The 15,392-nt window shown below is 39.1% G+C and overlaps 1 protein-coding gene across 10 annotated transcripts in view; it reads left to right on the top strand.

The window, feature by feature from the left end:
* The first annotated feature begins 455 nt into the window (after positions 1-455).
* Positions 456-15,392, top strand: part of RBM26 (RNA binding motif protein 26) — a 95,838-nt gene continuing 80,901 nt past the window's right edge. For 7 of the 10 annotated variants that reach the window (XM_036757602.1, XM_036757601.1, XM_036757599.1 and 4 more), the window contains exons 1-3: positions 607-762; positions 14,388-14,506; positions 14,832-14,968. In XM_036757602.1, the coding sequence (XP_036613497.1) occupies positions 692-762; positions 14,388-14,506; positions 14,832-14,968 (327 nt within the window). In that variant the 5' untranslated portion in view covers positions 607-691. Of the gene's footprint in view, positions 763-14,387; positions 14,507-14,831; positions 14,969-15,392 lie in introns of all 10 variants that reach the window. The other 3 variants (XM_036757603.1, XM_036757597.1, XM_036757604.1) reach the window with 2 other exon arrangements.

Raw genomic sequence — 15,392 nt, 5'->3', positions numbered from 1 at the left:
GCTGGCAAACAACAAGCCTCCCCTGCGGGCCTCGGAAAGCGGCCGCCCCACGAAGCCGCTCGGCAGCCCACGCTCCCTCCCTCGGCACCGCCCCACGCTTTGGCTCCTCCCCGCGGGTCCCCCGGCAGTCACCGCGAGATCTCATCACCTCTCGCGAGACTTGCCGTCAGCCATCTTCTTGGGGGTGCTGCGAGCCGGGGAGCCCCCCGGAATCGTTTTCTATTGAATCCTCGCGCGTTCCCTCGTCCTCCTCTCTTCTGCCTTCTCCGTTTTGTCAGTACCCCTGCCCAGGGAGCCCCCGCGGCGGGGAGGGCTGCCCGGGGCTACGTGCGCGTCCCCTTTCCTGACCCGGGGAGCGTCGGGCGCAGAACCGGGAAGGGGGAGGGCCCAGGGAAACTGCCGCGGCCGCTGCCTCCGCCCCGGGTAGGGGCTGCTTGGGCTAGGGAAGGGGAACGGGAGCGGGGAGGGGAGCGCGGGTGGCACCCCGAGGTGCCTGCGGCCTTGGGTGGCGTCCCGCGTGCCTTCTCGCTGAGCGGGGAGCGCGGTATCCTGCCACCGGCGCCGCCCACCGCGGCCCACGCGGGCGGCGGGGGCGCGCGGAAGGGGGAGGCGGCGGGGGCCGAGGCAGCGGCGGCGGGGTCCTGGCGTGGGCCGGCAGGGAGGGAGAGACTCGGGCCGCGGGCCACAGTGGATGGTTTCTAAAATGATCATCGAAAACTTCGAAGCGCTCAAATCCTGGCTCAGCAAGACCCTCGAGCCTATGTGAGTATCCGGGGATTATTTTCGGGGGGGGGCAGAGACACGCGTGACCGTGTGTGTACATCATCCACAGCTGCTTTTCTCCGCTATCTCTTCCTGGATTCTGCCGTGAGGGGGGAGGGGGAAGGGGGGAGGGGAGAGAAGACCAGGCCAGGCAAGGCTAGGACGGGGCTTCTTACTCCTAGCTACCTTCCGCCTCCACTGCCACCCGCGGCCCATGTGACTCCTGAGGTTTCGAACTGCCTCCTAACTAAGCCCTGCGAGTCTGTTCCGCGCCCTGCTCCCGGTGTCCCTCCCGTTACGACTGCCGTCCCCCCTCCCCCGCGATACGCAGCCATCCCCTCTTCTCCCTGTTACTCTTCCCTCGTGTTTCCTGCCCCTGCGTGGGGAATCCGAGCCCACCTCCTGCGGCGCCCCCCCCCCCCCCCCCCCCGCCGTTGTACACTGCTGTCCAGACTGATTACAATCCTTAAATCAAGTGAGGGGGGTGGGGGGGGAGGGGTTTGGACTCTTGCATTTCGAGGTTGTCATCCTCCCTCAGATTAGCAATTATGCTTGCCGAAAGGCCACGTCTCTCTTTTCCATTGACCCCTCCTCTTGTCTGGGCTGGCAGATGTAACAGGTAGGTAGTTCTGAGGTCCATCTGCTGGAGAAGACCTTGCTTGTTACGTTTCTCACCTAGCGATGCTCTCTGCGATCCTCTCCCCCTCTCCCGAACGTCCAACCTATAGGTTTCCCGGAACGTAGAAAACATCTGATCTCCTTTGACATGGGGGAGGTGTTTGGTTGTTACTTTTAGGATGAACGTGGGCAGTGGGTGTTTTGAGAGTGCAGGAGTATTTTAAGTAAGAAAGAAAATCTAAATTTAAGAAATGCTCATTTGAAAATATAGAAGGATGAGAGACCAGCACGGTACAAAATGTTTTTGGTTAGAATTGGCTATCATAAAATAGCTTCCAGGCAGAGTTAAAAAGAATTGTAGGATACTTGGTTTTTTTTCTGCAAATGTTGATAGTATTGGCCTACTGAAAAATGAGGTGTCTTAAACAGTTTAGGTTTTTTTTTTTTAGTGCTTTTTTTCCCCTTTAGCAGAGAACTTGATTATCGACAGGTAAATACGTCGCAGCTTATTCACACATCTTCTATTACTTTAACATTTAGTGCTTCTTACACATATTTACATAGTTCTGGGTGAAGAACCCTTTTACGTAAAAATAAGACAAGGCACTTAGTGTAGTGGTCTGGAGCACAACACATGGACAAGTAAATAAGGTTAAAAATAATGCAGAGATGCCGTTCCTTTTTTTTTTTCTTTTGGCAGGGGGAGGGCAGGGCAATTGGGGTTAAGTGATTTGCCCAAGGTCACGCAGCTAGTAAGTGTGTCAGGTATCAGAGGCTGGATTTGAACTCAGGTCCTCCTGACTCCATGGCCGGTGCTCTACTTACTGAGCCACCTAGCTGCCCCAACAGTTGCCTTTTCAAGCATTATGCTTTCAAGTGTCCTGTCAGCTTTACAAATTTTTCCCTGCTCCTGACTTAGTAGAAGAAAAAATTATTAACTACCTATACTTATTTAAATCTCAGAGAAATTATATTTTCCAAGTGTCATATATAAATTCTTAGGTGCATACTACTAAGCTTCTGCAGTCACTGTTTTTGTTAATAGTTGAGATGTATTTTAGTGTTGACCTATAATTACTTTTGCCCACTTTCAGTCCCTACCAAAATTCATCATCCTTCCATCTTATTGGTCCTTTTTCACTTGATGTCTTGTTTATTTGTTCTTTTATAGGAGTGATTTTCTACCCAAGTTTATCAAGATGTCTCCAGATACCTTTTAATATATTTCTGTGCATGTATATGTGTGTGTGTATATATCATGTTTTGTACAGATTTGTGTCTTAATTTTGGAAGAAAATAATTTAAAAAATCAAAACCTACAAAGGTAGAGAGATTTCCTTTAGAGGTTAGACTCTATCAGAGACATATGTTGGATTATTAGTATAGGCTTAGTTTGAAAGTAAAATGAAAAGTTTCTATTGTCTGATTATAATGCTATTTGGATATGGTAATTTAGAGGGTGTGTGTGTAAGTGTAACCACGTTGCAAATTATTTGAAAATGCTAGGTTGGATTTGGGTTTTTAAAATGCTTTTCAAGTTCCCATTTTTTTGCTGTTTTGTTCCTGGGATTTACCTCATTTTATTTTATCCATTTTCCAAAGGGTTGGATTTGTTTTACTTTTTAAATTAATATTTAATTCTATATAGAGAGGCCTTAAGAACAACCACAGACATTTTCTTTTCGGGGGGGGGGGAGAAATTGTTGGGAAATTTTCTTTCCCCCCTCAGCACCTAGATTTTTTTTAAAAGTGGATTTAAATTGAAGCTTTTTCTTCCTAGATTTTTTCTTAGCAAAATTACATTTTTTTTCTGGTCCTTCATATCTTTAAATATGCTAAATGCGATAATTTCAGAATTTTAGAGCTGATAGCTTAAATGGTTGTTTCTGCAGATGAAGGTGGTTTTGCAGATGAAGAAATTGAAATAGAGAGGTTAAGTGACTTACCCAGTTTCAAAACTTAGCTTTGTGATAGAACCTGGACCTCTTGACACTACCTTATGGTGCTGCTTAGTGCTTGCTGAATGACAAATCCTAATTTAAAAAAAAAATCATTGTTTTTAGTATTTTGACAGTCTAGATGGACTAATGAAATTTAATAGGGATAAATATAAAGACTTACACTTGGGTTTCAAAAACCTACAACTTTCTGACTTCAGGATGAGGGCTATTGGATCTAGGCGAGTTCTCCAAGGAAAAAGAGCTAGAGTTTTTAGTAGATTGCAAGCTCAATTTGAATTGAGTGTGTCATGACAGCCAAAACCTCTGCTACTTTCATGGAATCACAGTGCCTGGTGCATTCATGATCAGTTTGCAGTGTTAATTTTAGGAAAAGCTTTGAGAAGCTATCACAAGATACAGGATAGTTCTAGCACAGGGGTAAGATAGTCCTAAAGACCATGACTTGCAAAGAAAAGCTCAAGGAACTTCAAATATTTATTTAGTTTGGAGAAGGCAAAAAACCATAGAGAACCATTATAACTATCTTCAAGTTTTTTTAAGGCTGTTGTATGGAGGTGGACTTGTTCTGTTTGGCCCCAGAACACAGAATCAGGAAGTTGGGTCAATATAAAGAAGAATTCCCAACTGTTAGAGCTATACAAAAGTGGAATGGGCTGGCCCTAGGTAGCAGTTCCCCTCTTCAAGAGGTTTACTGGTGAATTCTGAGAGACTATTGACTTGTAATGGGGATTCCTGCTTAGGCCTCTAAGATTCTGACCTGAGAAATTATATGGAGACATTATTAGTATCTTTCTTCTTGTCAATACACCTTTGTCACCACCATAAAATTGCCTTCTGTCTAAATGGACTGTGTGTGTAAGCACCTGACCTTAAGTGACCTTTTAGCATATGTCAGTTCCACATCTTCAATATCTATCACCTTTTCTCCCCTCAGGCTGACACTACTTTAGGTCAGACCCTAATCATTCCTCACCTAGAATATTGCAGTAATCTACTACTTAATTGATCTTGCCTCTTTTTGCAGTCCCATCTTCCACTGCTTAAGTAATTTTATTAAAACACAGGTCCAACTGTATTACTCTTGGGTCAGTAAACTCCACTGGTTTCCTATTACTTCTAGGATCAAATATAGACCCCTCTGGCATTTAAAACTCTTCACAGTCTGATTGCACCTTACTTTTGAGCCTCTTTAATGATCACTCTCCTTCCAGTACTCTGGTCTATCCACACTGCTCTTTGGTGTTCCTCATACTCCCTCTCCTTTGCACAGACTGTGCCCTCTCCCTGGAATGCACTCTTTTTTAACTTCACCCCTAGAATCCAAGTTTCCTTCAAAGCTCAACTCCAGTGTCACTTTCTACATGATACATTTCCTGATTTCCCAGCCTTCCCCAAATTACCTTGTATTTATTTTGGGTATATTTTGTAAATGCATATGTGTACATACATTTTCTCTCCTCAATAGAAAGTAAGCTCCTTGAGGTCAGAGACTGTTTAATTGTCTTTGTATCTTTAGCACCTAGCATAGTGCCTGGCACAGAGTGAAGTGATTTATTATCTGATTTCTCTTAATTTGTTTAGGGAAACAGAATTTATCGTATAGTGGTTAGCATAGTAGCCAGTCTACAAAGGGTTGTGGAATGAGAACTCTTGTCTCAAAGGTAGTCAGTCCTACCTGACTTATACTTTTCCTTGTATGGCACAATGAGTAGGTAGAGTGCTGGACCTAGAGTCAGGAAGACCTGAGTTCAAATGTGACTTCAGATACTTATTAGCTATGTGGTATTTTGGGCAAGTCACTTAATCTCTCTCTATGGAATAATAGTAGCACCTACCTAGAAGGGTTGTTGTGAGGCTCAAATGAGATAATACTGTAAAATGCTTAAAGGCACAGTGCCTTGCACATAGTATATGCTTGATTAAAGTTTGTCCTCCTTCCTTTCTTCCCTCTCTTCTGGAAACTGACTACATAAATTATGTTCTTCAGTCTAACTTCTCCATTGACTCCTTCATTTTTTCTCCAGATGTACTCAGATCTTCATAAAAACACAGACAAGAACCTTTCTTTAGCTTATTTCATCTCTTCATTCATTTATCTACCTACTTAGCTGTTTTTTAAAGTAAGTTTTATTGTCATTGAATCTACACAAGTCTTGTGTGCTTTCATAGATTGATCCTCAGATATCTTTTGCATCTTGTAGTTAGTTGGAATGGAGATTCCCTTTCTATTATAGTTTTGTTATTATTACATAGAAATGCAGTTGATTTTTGAGGACTTATTTTGTAGACTGCAACTTTGCTGAAGGTATTGTCTCAGTGTCTTTGCTGATTCACTGGGATTTTTCACGTATACTATCAGTAAATAAGGGTAGTCTTTATGCCTTTAATTTCTTTTTCTTGTTTTGTGGCTGTTGCTAGCCTTTACAGAACTGTCAAATAATAGTGGGGGAACTTAATGTTAAATTTTTCTCCATTTTGCTGCTCAACTTTGTGCAAGGCTAGTTGTACTACACTGCCACCTTTACTTCATCTCTATATATAACCATTTTCCAACTACCACCCCAAAGCACTTTACTGTACATTTCTTGAGGTATTTTTCTTTAAATATTAAACTTTGAGTTGGAAATGACCTGAGAGGTAATCTAATCCTGTGGTCTACAAAGTGGGCCATGGCTTGACCTCAAGGGATGTGTGGTTAACCAGTCAGAAGATGGGAAGATAGATAGCATCATTGCCTCCTTCTGATGGGTGTAGGGTTTGCCTTCAGTAAAAGCACACCTACTTTAATCCTCCACCCTACTTTACCCCTTCACTACACAAGTTAACAATCTCTTTCTCTCTGGAGCAGGAGTTCAACCCTTGAGGTAGTCATAAGGTAATCACCTGGTGAGGGTGGTGAGTGACCAGAAAGAGCTCCATCTTGCCTTCATTTTGGGAGGGTTACACAGGAAAAGTAAGCATCATGCCTCACAGATGATATTTTAATTACATTATCTTTCCCTTAAATCGAACCCATTCTTGAACAGCCCTATTTGTCTTTGCAACCTTGGTGTCATATTGATTCTTCAGTCTCTCTTACCCCTTATATCCCTTCATTTGTCAAGTGTGGTCATTTTTATCTCCCCAACACCTCTCAAATTTGACACTCATAAGCCACTGTCCTAATTTAAGTGCTTGTTATCTCTCACCTGGATTATTGTAATAGCAATCAATTAACAAGTACCTGTCAAACACTTATGAAGAAATGAGGAAATTACTGCTCACAATGAGTTTGCTTTTAAATGGGGAGACAAGTACATATCAAAATATAAACAGCTTAAATATAAAGTTAATAAATGCAAAATATGCTAAATAGCTAAATACTAGCTAGTTTAGGAGAGAGAGCCCCAGCAATTGCAGGGATCAGGGAAAGCTTCATTTAGAAGATGGTGCTTGAGCTGCATTTCAAGGGAAGAGGAGGACTCTTGAGTTGGAGGTAAGGAGGAAGTTCATTCTAAGCGAGGATAACCAGTGCAAAGTATGGGAGGTGGAGTGTGCCCTATGTGAAGAATAGAAGGCTAGTTTGGCTGGATTGCAGAGTATGTGATGGAAAGAGTACTGTTCAATGACATTGGAAAGATAGATTGGAATTAGGCTGACCTCTTTGAAATGCTTCGCTTCACTAACTCCAGTCCATCTTATAATATCTGCCAGAGTGATGTTCCTCAAGGGCAAGTCAGACTGTCTCTCATTTAGTTAGCTTCTTGTTGACTGTAGTATCAATTATCTTTATCAATTTATTTTTATCTCACATGTTAAATGTCTATTTTTTGAGTTTTGTAATATATTCTTAGTACAGTAAGACATGCATAATTTATAAATAACTAAATGTAGACATTAAGGGTACTTAGAGATTTTTTTACTGGTAAAAGTATGTGATCAAAACAGTTTGGAGAATACTGATCTGGCCTCCCCTTTACCCCCAACATTTGTACCCCATATAACATCTCTTCATGAGTAATCATCCTGGATTTCCATGAACACCTCCAGTAATAGCCCATCTTCTTATATAAAAGTATTTATTGCATGTTTATTATGTGCCAGATATGTGCTATATGTCTGATGTTGTGAAGGACCTTCTGTTCTACATTTGGGCAAAAACAAAAATCAACCTCCCAAATTGAGGCTAGTAGAGGCATGACAAGACCCTTGCCCCTCAAATTCTAGTGTTTCCTGATTACTTTGAGGATTAACTCTAAAGTCTTATCAGACATTTAAAGGTCTTTGCAGTTTAGCCCCTTCCTACCTTTCCAGTCTTATGCTTTACTTCTTTCCATGCGTTCTCTGATCCAGGTACACTAGTCTGCTTGTTGTAGATTGTACAGCTGTAGCTGCTGCTCCATATCTAGGCTCTTTGACCTTTACTCTGCCTGTCCCCCATGTTTAGAACGCTCTTCTTCCAACTCTTCGTTTCCCTGACTTCAAGATTCAGCTTAAATGCTACCTTCTGCAGGAGGTTTTTCCTGTCCTCCCAGCTTATTAGTGTCTTCCCCTCTGAGATCACCATTTATTTGGTATATGTTTTGTATGTACCTATTCACATGTTTCTCCCATTAGAATATGAGCTGCTCATATTCCCAAGGAAGTCCCTGCCCTCTAGGGCAGGAATTGTTGTTTTTGGTTTTTTTTTTCTATTTCTTTGTATATCAAGCATTTAGTTCTGTGCCTGACGTAGTAAAAATGGCAAGTGTTTGTTGACTGATTGAAAACAGAAGACTGGGATGGGGAGGAGAGTGGTAGCTTTCTCTATGTATTTGAAGGGCTGTCATGTTGAGGAGAGATTTAACTTACTTTGCTTGGTTCAAGAAGGCAGAGCCAATAGTAATGGGTGGAAATGGCATATAGGCAGATTTTGGCTTCATTGAAAAAATGGTTTTTTTCGTTTTTATATTACCACCACTTCCTGAAATATCCTCCATCCACCCCCCACTGCCTTTTTAAAATGGAGGAAATGAAAATTTTGGCAAAACTAACCAACAGATAGTTTACCAGTATTGTAGTGCTCCACATTCATAGTTTCCCATATTAGCAAGAAAGGAGAGAGGTGAATTTTCTCATCTTTTCTCCTGGGCCAAGCTTGAGCATTATAATTATGCAACATTCAGTTTTGTATTATTATTTTACATTGTCACTATGAATTTTTTTTCCTGTTTCTTATTTCTTCACTCTGCTTCATTTCAAATAAGTCTTATGCTTCTGTCAATTCTTCATAGTCATTGTTCCTTACAGCATAAGATGATACCATTATATCCATATACCACAAGTTTTTAGCCATTCACCAAGCAAATTTTATTTCTAATTCTTTGCTACCACAAAAAGTTCTATAATACTGTGAGTATTTTGGTGCAGATGGGATCTATTTTATGACTTTGACATCCTTGAAGTTGTGTCACCATGGAATCTATGGATTAGAGGGTATTTTACATACAAACAATATACACAAACATTTTAGGCACTTTCTTAACATCACTGCAAAGTGCATTCCAGAATGGTTGAACCTGTTCACAGTTCCTATCATTGTAACTTTATGTAGCTCCCATCATTGACTATTTCTATTTTTGTCTTAGCCAATTTTCTAAGTTGTAAGGTGATACTTTAGAATTAATTTGCTTTTCATTGCTGCTGTCAATTAGTGATTTAGACTCATCTTTTGTATGGTTGTTAGTAGTTTGCATTTCTTTTGAGAATTGTTTTTGTATATCCTTTGACCACATATGGCTTATTCTTGACCTGTTGCATAGATATCTTGGGTATTAGACCCTTATGTAAGATATTTGATGCAAAGGTTTTTTCCCCCCCAATCATCAGCTTCCCTAATCCATTTCCTATGATTGAAATTATCTTTTGTGATCATCTCTAATCCTTATTTTGAGCTTGATTTGAAGGAAATCTATTTGTTTTTTTTAGCAATTATGGCTGGCTAAAAGTGGCCAGGTTTGCCTTTAATGCAATATTCACTTTGAGCTCTTCTCATGGTCCCTTGACATCATTCCCAATTCTCAGTGTATTTTTACAATTCTCAGTGTATTTTTTCAAGTCTCCAATGAAGAGGTAGCCTTTATCCTTTCTAGGGCTTTTAATCTATTCTTGTCTTTTTCAGAAAGTTACTTCCGCATTCAATTCTTCTCTGTCACTTTCAGCCTCTCCATATTTACTGGTTCTTTTCCCTGTTGCCTATCAAATGCCCAGGTCTCCCTCATCCTTAAAAACCTCTTGCTAGTACCTACTATCCTTCAAAGTATTGTTCAACATCTCCCTGATTTCACAGCCAAAATCCTAGAATAGCTGTTTACTCTCATTGTTTCTACTTTTTTTTTTTTGAATTTAAGTTTAAGAGGTCTATTGGACATCCAGATTGAAATGTCCAATAGGCAGTTGGTGATAAGGACTGGGGATGGATGTGTCCAAGGGAGGTGTTAAGATGACCAAGGGAGAGCATATAGAGGGAGAATAGGGCCCATGATAGATCCTTGGGGGACCATTTATAGTTAGGTACTAAGGAGGAAAACCAGGGTACAGGGTAGTATCAGGAAAACCCAGAGAGGTGAGAGTATACTAGAGAAGAGAGGGTCAGTCACAGCAGATGCAACAAATAGATTAGAAGAATGAGGAATGAGGGAAAAAAAAACCACAAAAAAACATCAGATTTGGTAATTAAGATGTCATTGGAGACTGCTTTGGAGAAAGCAGTGATGATGTTGGTAGGCTATTTGTTGAGGGTTGAGGAGTGAGTAAGAGAAGTGGAGGCAAGAAGTGTAGATAACTATTTCCCAGAGTTTGTCCGGATAAAAGGAGGAGATATATAGGATAGTAGCTTGGAGGGCTTATAGGGTTGAGTGAAGGTCTTTTAAGAATGGAGGAGACTTGAGCATGTTTGAAGGCAGTAGGGAAGGAACCATGGAACCATTTGAGTTTGAAAATTTTCTAATTGGCTAGAGATATGGGGAGGTGTTGGGATCAAGTGCACATGTAGAGGTGTTGACCTTGGCTGAGAGAAGGAGGACCTGTGTTCAAATCCTACATCATATACTTAATCCTCTGCTCCAAATCTCAGTTTCTTCATTTGTAAAATGGGGGTGAGCACCTACCTGACAGGGTTTTGTTGTTTATAGAGCGTTTCAGTCATGTCCCACTCTTCTTGACTCCATGTGGGGTTTTCTTGGCAAAGATACTGGAGTGGTTGCTATTTCCTTCTCCCCTTCATTTTACAGATGAGGAAACTGAGGCAAATAGGGTTAGGTGACTTGCTCAGAGTCACAGAGCTAGTGTCTGAGACCTGATTTGAACTCGGAAAGATGAGTCTTTCCGACTCCAGGCCCAGCACTCTATCTACTGTACCACCTAACTGCCTTGATAAGGTTATTGTGAGGATCAAATAGTATAATAAATGTAAAAGCTCTCTGCAGACCTCAAAAGAACTATAAAAGTGTTAGCCATATAGTAAAACTTGATCTGTTTGAGTAAAGGTATTTATTTGTATTTTCCAAGTTTTTTTAAATAAACATTGGCCTTTTTTTTTTTTTTTTTAAAGCTAGGCAGTGATACTAAAATCAGGCCTCTTAACATAAAAAGCCCAAATTCCAAAACCTCTGATGTGAGAGAAAGACCTTTTTATTAGGAGCAAGAACTTAAAAAAATATTTATTTTAGTTTATTGTGAATTCCATCTTAAATTTAGTTTTAAAAAAAGCATACATTTAAAACTTTAAAATCAAATAAAAATTCTGAAGCAGTGTTGCACAAAGGGTAGAGGCTTGCCTTTGAAGTTAGGGATATCTGTCTCAAATCCTACTTCTGATACAGAATATTTGGTTGGCCAAGGGCCACCATCATTTAACCGCTTAGTGCCCACAAACATTTCTTTAAAGAGATAGAATTTGAGTGTTTGCTTATCTGCATTAGTAAAGGGAGTGTCTATATTGGAAGTTTAATGAAATTATGACTCTGGACCAAAAATAAAACACAAAACAATTTCAATTTAAAAATAACTATAATGGAATTCACAATAAACTAAAAAATATGTGAACAAGAAATCTAAATTATGAATATTTGGAGGAGGTGTAACTTGGCTGTATGTCTTTGGAGGACAGTATTACCAAAACAACATACTTATAAATTGTTTCATTTAATTAAACTTGTTGGAAATATTGTGACTGCTAAGGCTTAGAATTATATCACTCTTTTTGGGAGAATCATCTCTGGACTCCTCAACCAGCCCAGGACTCCACAGAGGGGTCCCAGCTAAGTTAAGTTTTACCAGAATTTTATTGAGCTTCTCAGGCCAGACTGAGTCTTCCCTGAGGCCCTTCGGTATGAGAATGTCTTTAGGGTATTTTGCTTGGGTCTAGCCCTATATCCCTGCCCAGCCCTAGCCATATCAAAATGAGTAGCTGGTTGGTTAAGCACACCTTGAGGTCAGTGCAGCACTCTAGACCTGAGCCAAACAGAGCCTATAATATCTTTCTAGTCTTATATTACTCCCTTCCACAAAATCTTTCTTGTATCTCCCCCCCCCCCCCCCGCCAAAAAAAAAGCAAAAGGAAAAAAAAACTCTTGTAGCAAATAAACACAGTCAAGAAAAATAAATTTCCAACCATGTCTGAAAATAACTTTCATTTTGCATATTAGTATATTTCCTGTCAGAGATGGATGGTGTTCTTTTTTGGTGCTCTTGAATTATGATTGATTGAATTCCTACTTATCTTTTAAAGTATCATTCAAATGCTACCTCCTTCATGAAACTTTAACTCTTGGACATTATATAGAACTTTATATTTCTCCTTTGGATTTAATATATATTAATTAAAGTAGTGTATATGTTCTAGCAAGCTACTAGACCATAAACTGCTTTGATGGAACTTATTTAGACTTCTCTAGAGTTTAACATAGTTTACCATAGTGCTCTTGTAAACTTAAAATATTTACTTATATTTACTTAATTTGGACATGACATTAATAAATACTAGGGGACCTCAGTAGTACCATTTAAATGAGTTAATTGTAAATAAAGCACTTTATAAACTATAAAGTAATATGTAACTATTAGCTGTTACCTTTATCTGTCACTTATTTGAAAATAAAGGAAAAAATGGTGGCCGACCATTATGGATGGGGAAGGAAATAGGTACAAACTCTGTGGTTGGGGTTGTGTTTTGCCAGCGCTTATAATTGGGAACTTGATATTGTTTCTTTGGACATAGAATGAACAAAGGGAGAAGAGGGAGATTAGGGGAAATTCTTGAAATGAGACAACTTGGTTGTAGTGGTTTGGTGTCCATGGGTGCCCTCCCTTTCCTATATTGTTTGTAGAATTGGTAGAAGGCAAACAATAGGCTTGAACTATATGTTCTGAATGTCTTGTGTTCCCTGTTGGTCAGTGGTCCAAAATTTCCAGCACTGATAATACCAGAAGAGAATGATGATTTCATACTTCAGGTTTGGCTGTGACCAGAGACCATTCATATAGGAAGACTGCAGTGGCACGTAACTATATCTTATCTTTCTGTAAATAGTTACACCATCAGGTTTTTATCCTGTGCTTGCAAGAAATTAAAAAATAGGAATTGAGGCTTTTCAATAGGTTCCCTGATATATCTATCTATCTATCTATCTATCTATCTATCTATCTATCTATCTATCTATCTATCTAAACTCACAAATTTTGCCTAAAGTTTATATTGGATCTTTTTGTTATTAATATTGTAGTTATTTCTGTTATTAGTTATTTTTGAGGCAATATGCCATTTTGGATAGAGTTCTGGACTTTAGAATCAGGAACATGTGGCTTCAGATTCTACCTCTAGTGCATGCTATGGGCAAATTAGAATCTCTGAGCCCCAGACAACTCTTTAAGACTCTTCAAGTTACTAATATGTTGGGGCCCCTATTATGTGAGATAAATTCTTATATCACAGTTTCCAGTGATGACATCACAGACCTTTGACTTATTTTTGTTAGTATGTGGATGGCAGGGCTTTACCTTGTGATCATTCTTGGCAGAATTCAAGTTTGTCTGGTTATAAAAAACAATTAGCAAGGTCACAGAAAAAAGTGTACCATGGAGCCTTATTCTTTTCAAGAATTTGTATTTGTGTGTGTGTGTGGGTGCGAGTGTGTGTGGGTGTGTTTAACTATCTTATTAAAAAAAATGAACCTGTATAGAGTCTTAGTTATTCTGTGCTGAAATATGAAAATTTTTAGGGCCTCCCCTCTGCTATCCAGTTGCAACCATCTTTTCCTGTGGACTATGATCTTCTAGATCTCACCACTCACTTTTGCTGAGGAAAACCTATAGGCCTTTCTTTGATTTTTTTTTCTTTGGCCTATATTTTGTTAAGCCATCAAGCTATTTTTTTTGCTCTTGTCTATTCTTTACTTTTTTGATTATTCAGCCATCTCTCTGTATTAGGCAGGCATAGCCAGGTTGGAGAAACTTAAATGTGTAGCATCTAGAAGTTTTATCTGGCAGCCCACTGCAGATGAAATCTCATCACCCTGTCACCCTAATGCTATAGCAAAGATTTGTATGACAAAAGTATTGCCAGGTCTCAGCTGGAGGTCCTCTTTCTTAAAACAATAGTAAATTTATAACACTTCTTTGCAAAATTGTAGAGGATATGACCTGTATAATTGAATTTTTTAATCATTGAGATAAAAAGTTTCTCCCACATTTTTGTTGTTCTATGTGTAGTGTCACATGAAAATCTAATAGTGAAAGAAGTCCTGTTGCCTTTTCATATGTGTAGTGATAACTCTTTTAAAATGTATTTTGTCCAAAGACTTCCCCCATAGTTTTCTGTTGTGGTTAATATACCCAGTTTCATTTACGTGTGTAACATTCTAAAAACATATAAAAGGAAACACTATTTACATACTAATTTCTACTCATTATACATACTAATAATTAAATGATAAGCACACAGAGAATGCTGTATGTGATGGAGTTTCTTTTATGTCTGCAGATATTTTCATTCTTATACTTATATTAGAAATTATTTTTTATTTTTAGCTGTGATGCTGACCCATCAGCTCTGGCTAAATATGTTCTTGCTTTGGTAAAGAAGGATAAAAGTGAAAAAGAGCTGAAGGCATTATGTATTGATCAACTGGATGTATTTCTTCAGAAGGGTAAGTGGGAAATGTTATCCATATTTTAATAAACTTTAAAAATATTATTGAAAAATTGGCATATTCAAATTTTACCGACATAGAAAGACTGCGCTACATTGTCATCTATAACCATGCCAACATTTTTTTTCCAGCTTGGTCTTTTTTATTAGTTGTGTGAGAAAGTTGCTGAGACCATAAAAATGTAACATTATTTAAAATTTTATTAATTAAAAATTAGAAAGCATGATCAGAATGCTGGCATAAGTAATTACTGTGGAATATTGGATGATTAGTAGCTTAGAATTGTCCCTTAACTCATAGATTTTCTAATTTCTCTTTTTAGAGACACAGATATTTGTAGAAAAACTTTTTGATGCTGTGAATACGAAGAGCTACCTACCTCCACCCGAACAGCCATCATCAGGAAGTCTAAAGGTAGAATTTTTTCAACACCAAGAAAAAGATATAAAAAAGGAAGAGGTAGGAATTTGGGTCATATCTTACAAGCTGTTTAAGTTGTCCATATGACATCAGCATTGAACTACATGAATTTTATTTGCTATATCCTGTTGTCTTGGAGGCTTATGTAATCATGCCATTATTATTACTAGGATCAGATTTGCAAAATATCTTCTTTACTCTGCAGTATTATTAGATGCATGTAATGAAAGAATCCCTCTTTAGTAAAAGAGCCAAAAAGTCAGACCTAATCTCAGACTGATGTAAAAGCTCTTAACTTCAGACTTAAAGGATCCCTGAAATATCATTTTCTGTGTTTCATATTTTTAGGACTTTTCCATTTTATTTACTGCTGCCAGTTAACACTGGAATTCTAGTAGCTGCTGCGTACTAGTGTTTGAGGATTGCAATGGCAGCAGTAATAATTAATGGAAATGAAGCCATC

Source organism: Trichosurus vulpecula, chromosome 4, assembly GCF_011100635.1.
Source record: "Trichosurus vulpecula isolate mTriVul1 chromosome 4, mTriVul1.pri, whole genome shotgun sequence".
Lineage (NCBI taxonomy): Eukaryota > Metazoa > Chordata > Mammalia > Diprotodontia > Phalangeridae > Trichosurus > Trichosurus vulpecula.
The sequence above is the reverse complement of the archived record's forward strand: the minus strand, read 5'-3'. Positions and strand labels throughout refer to the sequence as shown.